Source organism: Cryptotermes secundus, unplaced genomic scaffold (assembly GCF_002891405.2).
Source record: "Cryptotermes secundus unplaced genomic scaffold, Csec_1.0 scaffold186, whole genome shotgun sequence".
Lineage (NCBI taxonomy): Eukaryota > Metazoa > Arthropoda > Insecta > Blattodea > Kalotermitidae > Cryptotermes > Cryptotermes secundus.
The window spans coordinates 2335831-2345893 of record NW_019727393.1 but is presented as its reverse complement, the minus strand read 5'-3'; the positions used below and the strand labels follow the sequence as shown (position 1 = coordinate 2345893).

Below are 10063 nucleotides of genomic sequence, written 5' to 3'. Positions count from 1 at the left end.
TTGAAAAAGAAAGAACAGAGATCTTATAGACATTTTAACTTGAATTAAGTTTTAAAAAGTGCTAATTTAAAAATCAAATCGACGCGTGTAGATTAACAAAGATTTTATACAATTAGAAAGACTGGTAATTTTAAATTTTAACAAGCAGTGTAACAGCTACGTGAGTGATACACACCTGATGATGGCCATTTAGGGCCGAAACATGTAGTGTGGAGGAGGAAAAGAAGTAAAAACTACAATAAAATTTGTTGCACTTAAGACGGTATTTATCCATATATATTGTGTGAGTGTAACAGGATGCTGAAATATAATAGCCTAAAATAAATCTGACATATAGTACTTGCTTGTGTCTTTAAATACTTAAATAAAAATTAATAAATTCTTCTTACTTGATTATTATCCATCCAATTGCAGCCATGTTTTAACTTCATAGAATTTTTACAATCAACTAAATAATTACTACCAGCAAAATTTGACACTGCTCTCATATCCCCTTTAACATTTCTTCTTCAAGAAACACTACTTTTGTCACTCACTTCGTATTTAAGGCATGATGGCTGAAAACATGTGAATCTAGTTATTCACTTAATATTGTAACTATACACAAATATCTTACATAAATTTGTATACTGATATCACCATGTAATAATATAGAGCTATGTAAACATGTATATTTAATCAGAACAGACAGTTATGTTTCTCCTACACAGCAGATAAAACAAATAATTATGGAATTAAAATAATAGTTATTGATGTTCCACAAAAATAACTGCTGTATTCAAAATATGAAGATGTTTTGCAAATTTGCATGTATATTTCATGTAAATGGTGCACTTTTAGACAACTCTAGTAGAGTATGAAATTCTTTTTTTTTTATCATATGCTCTTACAAAAATGCATAATTTTGCTTATCTTTTGGATGAACAACTGGACAGGTTTATCAAAATTCACCATACTTTAAAATATTTCAGCACAATACTTTCTGTATTCTACATGTAATAAATCATGGCAGTTGTAGTCCTATGGCTTTTGTAAAGTAATGCAGAACCAGTCAATGGTAAAGAAATATTTAATTCATATTTTATCACATGCCTGAGAGATTGTGTACACACTGTGGCAGCATTGGTTTTCTAATATGAACATATAAAAATAAAACATTCTTCTGATGATATGAATTTATTCAATTTACATAGTATAGAAATTATGTGCATTAGAAACTGATTTAAGAATTCAAGGCGTGTGAACATTATATTTATAATTTAAACGAAGACATGATGTTCGCTCTGTTACAAAGAACAAAGAATATTCATAAAGTGCTACTTAAAAATAGACCAGTCTTATGGACATATATGATAAGTTGCAAATTAAAATAACTTATATTACAGTAAAATATTAAATATAAACTTACATACTAGATTTTATAAATAAAGGGAAAAGGATTTTAATGTTTCTCATATCCAGAAGGGATGGGGGCATGTTCTCAATGGAACTCTACATTCTACATGAAGACTACTTTTTATTTCATTCATCATTCTACTATCAAATTGATCAGTTCTCAAATTAATCTCGCCTGTTCTCACAGTTTACTTGAATCAGTCTGCTGAAACACTGTATAACATGACACCAATGTTGGCTGCATAGAAGGCACATCCTAGCAATTGTTCTACAAATACAAAGGGATAAGCCCTCATTCCTTCTGAATGCAATATATTATAAGGATTTTATGAGCACTGAAATGTGGAGTTATGAGTGGTACATAAATTAACAGATAAGTAAAAATGGTAAAACATATATCAAAGCCCCCTTTATATTAGGAAATTAAACCACTTTCCCCCCAGATCAAGTCCTTCATTTTCAAACTACAGTAAAATTGCTGTGTGTAGAGTAATCCAAAACTCATGCAAGCAAGACTTGAAATTAACGCTGCTAGGAACACAATCATTGGACCAGTATACTGAGCATGCTTACTGCTCACAGTTCAGTCACTCACAGCATCCAGAGATTCTAATGTTCTCTGTAGCTGTGCATATTCTTTCATCAAGAATGTTCATGTTATGTCACATGAAATTTAAGTTGTATTTTGTGGTATGTAATTGGAAAATAAATTATGATTCTAAAATATTTCTAGAAAAAATCTGACAATTCTTTGGAATCTGAATATTTTTTCTTGCCACAAAACATTCATTTGGATTTCATCTGCAATTCATGCTTTATCTGATAATATATTGAAATAATATCATAAATAACTTTAATTCTATTTATATTGAAACATATAAAACCTTGGCCTACATTGATATTGCACCATTAAAATTATTAAAGCCACATAGTTCTTAAATAATCTTATATTTCTCCTATAATATTAGTTCATAGAACTAAGTTTGCTCCTTGTGCAAATCATAGTAGCCATGGTTATGTAGTGCATTATAGTCTTATCCAGAAGAAATTATATGTGACAAATATAGAGGAGGCTTAGATTTTACTCTTATTTTGTGAATTCCATGCTTAGGTGGGTTAGTGCCAACAATTTCCAGATTCCTCTTCAAATGTTGGCACACTTGACATCTAAGCATGGGCCTGTTGGTGCAGTCATGATTTTATATAGTTTTTGGCTGTTAATAATGAGAGAGTATAAGTCACAACTTGAACATTATGTTTTGATATTATTTTGTGTTTTAGTATGATGAACTATCTTCTCCACTTCTATAAATAAATTACTGGTACAAAACAGGTGCCAACCAGTTTGATTTACCTCTTAACATATCTCTTCCTGCCTCAAGTTAAGGCATAAACATATTTATACATCTATCATTACATAGCAAATAGTACTCCTTTTCCTAGAACAGAAGGTATTATATGTGCAAGTTTTTTAAAACCCACATCAAACTGAGAACTGAATTAGTAATGATTTTAAATTTCTATTGCTTTAAAAATGCAATTATTGAGATACTGGATCAGAATATGGATTTCCTTGTAATAATGATACAATAAACACACATACATATCTGACTTGACTACAAGACTTTGCACTATCAACTGTGGCTGCTGGTTTCCTGCTAGCACCAAAGCCTTTTCACCCCTCCATATGGCATAAAATGCCTTGATGTTATGTCTTTGTATCTTAATATCAGTTAATGTGTCTTAAATAAAAACAATGTAGCATAACTGATGTTGCAATGTATACAAAAATATTTTTAGTTCAGTTACACACAAATCTAGCTTCTGACTTCAGTAGTGGTGATGAAATAAACTCTCACTTTCTTGCAACATCACTGTCTTGGTTAAAATTCTAACCAGTTATGGAGTTGCATGATTGAGTGAAATAATTCTCACATTCAGCTGGTAACACTGGCAAAAGTTACGTATGGCAGCCCATTGTCAGGAACAAGTGGGAATTCAAAACTAGGGGGCTGTCATAGCTTTGATGGCAATTAATACGAGCATCAACTGTTCTCAACAATGGATCCTGCTTAAATTACGGCTTGACATAAACAAAGTTACATCACTGTTCTGCATGTCCTTCCTCTGACTTCCAAGGAAATATGTTAGTTGGGTGATTTAAGTCACAACATATCATTTGACTCATTTGTGTGGCTCCCTGTTAGAAAATTTGAAGTCAGTTCTTTACCTGATGGTTCAAGTTATCATGTTCCAGTGGCTGTATAGTGCAACTGTAAGTGATCTCTACAATTAATAAACCAGAGTGCATTCCTACATCAGTTGTTAACAGAGTCACATCTGCTACCAGAATGCTACACTGCTACACATATTCAAAATTTTGTACAGATGGACATTATAGTGAGAACAAACAAATACAAATGTTATCATTAGTGATATTCCCTGAAAACTTTTTGGAAGCCACAGAAATCGCACTTACGTAACATCAGGAAAACTTGCACTGTTACATTGATTGACACAGCCAAACCAATGAGCACTTGCTGGATGGATAAGCTGTTTGATACATGCACATTTTGTGACAGCAGTCATTCTTGGCTTCACTGACTGTTGAAATCAGTAAAGGATTTTTTAGATGACTGTATGAATTGGAATAAAATCTGGTTTACATCAAGCCGTCTATCCAAATCATGTATCTGAAGTCCTTTCATTCAGTTGGCAACTTTGACGAATTCTGAATTGTCATACCCATGAGGTACGAATGTCGTGGTGGCTCCCTTCCGGTCGATGGCTCTCACCCTGACAAAGAGGAATGCAGCGACTAGACATGCAACAACAAGCACCAACAGCAGCATGACAAGGCCGCCCACGAAGCTGGGCACAGACATGCAGATGTGCTCTGAGTCGGGTGCCGAGTTACTTGTGGACTGAATCACCACCGTCTCGTTGCTAGATGCGCCATTGAGTGCAAAGTTAACATCTCCAGGTGCAACAACCTGGATTATGCGGCTTGTGTTGACATCCGTCATTTCCTGGGCTTCCCGCTTGTAAATGCGAGTAACCACAAACGTCCCGGTGCTCCTCCGCCTCCTGGCGCCCTGCAGCTCTACCTCTACAGAGCGGGGTCGTCCACCCAGTGTCGCCAGGTTGCCCTCAATCTCGTCCACAACGCCACCCTTTCTCTTCACTGTGATGTAAGAGTTCTGGTGGCCTGGTAGTGGTGGGGGTGGAAGGTGGATGTCATTGTTGGCGCTGCCAGATGAAGGATGGTGTGGGGCAGGTGAGGATGGATTTGGAGGGTTCGAGGTCGAGGAGCTCTGTTGTGCTTGGGGGGCAGGTATTACATCAGGTTTGGGTTCTGAGAAAGCTCCTGATGGACCTGATGGGTGGCGAGGATCGGGGAATGCTGCTGGTGTGCCGTATTCGCTTAGAGGTGGAGCGCCGTACTCAGAGTGCGCACCGCCCTCAAGGGATGCGGCTGGGGCTCCGTACTCCCCACCCAGTCCGGGGCCGTGGAGACCGCCGAGACCACCCAGACCACCCAGACCGAGGGCTGGAGGCCCGTATTCACCCCCGAAACCCGCCCCTCCACACTTGGGCTCAGGGCAGTGGTACCTGCACACTTGAATCACACACTGGAAGTGGACGTTCATGGAATCTGGGAATTTGAATGCTTGGAAGTAGGCGAAAGACACCACGGATGCGGATGGGCCAAAGTTCTTGATCTTTTGGAACTTGCTCATGATTTTGGGACGCACAACGCAGCCATACTGATCCACCAGTTGAATAGGCGCCCTCTTGCCGTCGTGCGCCACGCAGTTACGCACCAGCATGTCGAACTTGCTCTCATCATCCTTGATGGCTAGCACCATCGTCATGGTCTGTCCTATCTTCACAATGCCGGACACTTCCGATGCCCACGGGCCCTTACCGACCTGGATCTGCATCCAGCACTGCAAGTTGTCGCCCAGAAAGTTGGCCGTGACCGCATGCAGCATGTCAACTTGGAATGGCCGGAATGTCACCGCCTTCTCGTAGAAATCATACCTAAAAAATATTCCGTGTTAGTGTTTCCAATCTATTGAAGTACTTCTCAAAGTGATCAAAGCTTGGGCTCACGCGTAGAAGAAATACAATCCCATCAATCTCATCAAGGAAAGTCATTCCTCCCACCAAGATTCATACTGAAGAGTGTCAGCGGGGAGCGTATATGATCGTTGAGAGTCTCATATCCAGCCGAAGTGTGGGACTGACAGAAAAATAACCATATTAAGTGTTTGTGTGACCTATCGGAGGAGACAAGAATATACCAAATTTGTGCTCCCACGTGACCACCTCTCGTAGGTAGGAGATCTTTACTCGCCGCTTTGAATAAGTAACCTTATATAGATATTCTCCGAATGTGTAGAGCTACTTATACAAAATGGGGCTCCAAGAACAGCAATAATATTTTTATTGAGATGCCACAGTGGGTGGGGGGGTATATACTTGAAGAGACATGACGTTTATTCCAACCACACCATGCCACCGTTAGATGGAATTGGAAGTGCATGAGGTTCTAACGAGCTGCTGAGTGGAATCCAGGAATTCAGTCTGTGGACTGTTACTTCAATGCCCGATCTATATTGAATGTAACCCAGTGTTTCACAGCAGATGGACCGAAATGAGAGTTTTAAATGGAGGATGGGCTCCAGAATTGAAATTAATTTCTACCTACGGGCCATTTAACTGTAGTTAAATTGTGATATGAAATATTGTTCGGCCTAGTTCACCATTTCACTTCTCTCTTCGTTATACCTATCATATTGGCTTCGGTGTCCTACTTCAAAGTAAACATATGTAATTGTAATTTCTCTGTTACATTTGCATTAACAATTGTTACCACTCTGTTTAAATATTCTATAAACTCTAATGCACAATAAATAAGAATACACGAATAAAAACATGATAACATTTGAAGAATATTACGAGCACATGTTGAGACTGAGTTCTTCACAGCGGTGGTTATGAAGAGCTCTACCTTATGGGATATAGAGCCATGTAGTCTGTTGAATTCAACCATCAATTCGGGGGGGGGGGTCGTTTCGGCTCGGCTTCTGCTTGTTACCTGTCTCACGCTGGTTTCTTGCTTTGTTCGTTCTATGACCCTTAAGATGGAAACGACACTGTCCTGCGAAACTTCAGTTGACATTCAACGGGCTATAAAGCGTTATATCCCAAATGGCGGAACTTTTCATTATGAGGGTAGTTATTTGTATGATATACCGTAAGATATTGAAGCATAAATTGAGCATAAGACAGGCAACGTTTGAGAATGCCGTAAGAATAGAAGGGTAGATGGAGCACATGGAGTTGATGCTTACCATGTGCAACGCAGCTTCCGGGCTTGATCCCAAACTTCCTGCACGTATGGGTCGTACTGGATTATGATGGTGTTCTCCACATAACTTCCGCTGGGGGTAGGCGCCCCGTACGCCCCCGCTGCATTGTGATTCGCCGATGAGGACATACCGCAGCTGTTGAGGTAGATCTCGAAGGTGGCGCTAAGGTGCCCAGTGCCCGGCTTGAGATGCACGCAGTGAGGGTCGCTATAGAACCCTGAAACATGAGACCCATTGAGGGGTCCTCACTTAGTGACGGGCTGGATGTTAGCACTAACACCATCATGTCACGGTGGAAGTCGGTAGAGCCGGTGACTGAACTGAGCAAGTGAGTGAATGAATGTGTGTTTAGGCGTGTGACTACATATGTCAATTATGACGGATATCATATAAATGCGACGTTTAATTCATTGCCTTGTTGAATGGAGGTTGTTAACGTCAATTTGGAAGTCTGAACACAGTGGCCAAGTGATACTGAAGGCAAACTGACTGGCATTATTTTATGAGATATGAAGTCGATAACGACTTAATGGCTCATTGTTTGATGTTAACTTTATCTTCTTCAGTTATTATTTATAATTATAAGGGTTGATTTGTATATCCATCGATTAGCGCATCAACCCACTGACCGATTTAAGCTCAAGTGCTGTTATGGATACTGATACATCTTAAATTGAATGACAGAGAATTCTCTAAGCAGAGTGGAGGGAACATGGAACAATCAAGGGGAAACATGACACAAAAGTGTTGTCCTGCATAAACCTAGCATCAAACGCAAGCTATGATATTTTAAACACCTAGGAATTCAGAGTAGTTACCTTTGGGCTACAAAGATATTTATTTTTTAATTTATGATTATCTTCTTTCGTTAATTATTAGTTCAGTCTTACAAACTTAGGCAATGTTCACAAAGTGCACGTCGTGTGATCTTCCCTTGTTATCATTCGTTTTCCATTCTAAATTTAACTGACACTAGCAAGGACATCCTGTTCTTTCTATCTATCTATCTATCTATCTATCTATCTATCTATCTATCTATCTATCTATCTATCTATCTATCTATCTATCTATCTATTTATGGCTCTACAGCCCTTTCTTGGACCTTCGCAGCTTTTTCGGTTTCTCGGTCTTTTACACAGTCGCTAGGACTCCTCGGGCGGGGATCGGCCAGTCGTAAGGCCGCTACCTGCACACAGGATAGCACAGACACAGAATAAATGCACACAAACATCCATGCCTCAAGTGGGATTCGAACCAATGATCCCAGTGTTTGAGCAGGGGAAGAGGAAGGCTTTGTATGATATAGTTATTTGCTATCTCCAGTCTCTTGGATAAGTTGTTACCTGTTTTTGTCACACGCTGTAAGAGTGTTTAGTTTTTCGACGTGATGTCTCTGCATATTTTGTCCTTATTGAGTTGATAGAGCATGTTCAGGATTCAGTTTTCGACCATTTTTTAATTATTTTATACATTTAATTTTATAAATTGCATTGCTGCTTTCATCTTTGTGATTCCTATTTCTTTTCGAGTAGCTTCGTAACGTCTAAGGTCCGTTATTGGTTGACGCCTTTATTAAGTATAAAATAAATGCGCATTGAAGCCCTCTCTGGTGAGCTGAACTCCAACGCGTCGGACATTATCCGTCTCTCCATCATCAGGGTTAATGAGATGAGTGACACGGCTATACGTTGAAAGTTTATCCACAAGTATGCTACCGTCCCAGTGCTGACCATCGTTGATGATGGAGACAATCTCCGAAACGCTAAATACAAAATGCACATTCTCACGGCTCAACGGCCTAAAAGACGCCGTTGCATAATGTCCTCGTGAATGTTATTAGTTATATACTTGTACAATACTATTTTTTCGTGACCAGCTATAATACACTTACTCCATGAAAGCAAACGAGCATAATTTAATGTAGAAGCTGTAGTTTGTGGAATGATCACGATTCAATGTCGTATACATTGAAAGAGTTAGGATAACAGTTGATACATATATATATGAGTACTGGTCTCGCGTACTACCTCGCTCGCCATAGGCGAATTAGCGGATATCACCTACGAGTAACGGACTGCGATAACATAGTCCATGAGCAAGTGAACTTTGTGGGAAGTGGCCAGTAGATTTAAATATTATTTTGGATTCTTAAAATGTGTAAGGGAAGAACTGTACTTTATGCAAAAATTTCCATAGTTGGTCATAACTATCGGCATTCATGTCAGTTTCTGTATTGTTATCTGCAAAGTGAATGAAAATAAGGTGAAGAAAACGGTCGCGTTTCATTGTGTTGGTGTAGGAAGGCGTGCAGAATTGCTCAGCAGTTGACCAGTAGTCCTTTAGTCTGTCCCTTATATTATGTCCCATTTGAATTATGATTCCTAGAAACAAACATCCCGGAGTCGGTTACATCAGGGCGCGGAGAAGGTCTGTCTTCAAGCCTGTCTAGGTCCTGGTGATAATATCTTTCAGTCTCTTCCACCGGCAGCTGGATAATTCCTGCTAATTAAAGCACGAAAACGCAGAGAGGGACGGAAACCTTATTTACGTGTGGAGCTTCATTGATCCGCACTGCTCCACCGGAAAAATTATTCACACCTCTCCTGTCATGCCGGTGTGGTGGTCCCCAGGTTGTCGACGAAGATAATGGTTCTTCATCGACTTCACTTTCGGAGCTTCCGTCGTGACCACTGTCAGAATCATTTGTACCTCAGTCTGAATCTTTATCACAACTGCCTTTCAATTTCCTATTCTTCCAAACGAATTGAGGCCATTGAAAGTACTTAGATACGACTCAGGTCAGAGTATACAATGTGAACTATCGCCTTTGATTTAACATGTTCTGGTGGCCTAGAAGTAAGGCACCGGCGAAGTAAATACAAGGTTGGTGGTTCGAATACAGAAGTATTTTTGTGATGAGATTTTTATGGAATTATATAGCGGAATGTAACATAAGAGGAAGATTAAAGCTAAAAAATTTCCGTGGAATTGGTGGCGTATTGGTAAAATACGGGCGTAGTGAACAAGAGTTCGAAGGTTCGAGACCAAGTATAGTTTTGTGATTTAGAAAGTAAGTTAATTGATTTTTCTGAAATAATAACCGAAGACGTAGCTTAAGAGGAAGATAAAAGAAAATAAATTTCACAGGCGCTGGTGGCTCAGGGGTAAGACATCAGCTTAGTGTTCAGAAGGTCCCTGGTTCAAAACCAGTAGGATTTTTGTGAAAAAAAAATGGAAAGTTACGAGATAGGGTAAAGGAAGAGGGAGAGATAGAGGGAGGGACCGGGGTG

At 39.4% G+C, this 10063-nt stretch overlaps 1 protein-coding gene across 1 annotated transcript in view; it reads right to left on the bottom strand.

Moving 5' to 3' along the window:
* Window positions 1–271: 271 nt before the first annotated feature.
* LOC111864649 overlaps window positions 272–10063 on the bottom strand; it is a 31595-nt gene continuing 21803 nt past the window's right edge. Inside the window, exons 3-4 of the mRNA XM_023852040.2 lie at window positions 6756–6990; window positions 272–5439 (exon numbers count right to left, since the gene is read on the bottom strand). Coding sequence (XP_023707808.1) covers window positions 4104–5439; window positions 6756–6990 — 1571 coding nt within the window. The 3' untranslated portion in view covers window positions 272–4103. The remainder of the gene's footprint in view (window positions 5440–6755; window positions 6991–10063) is intronic.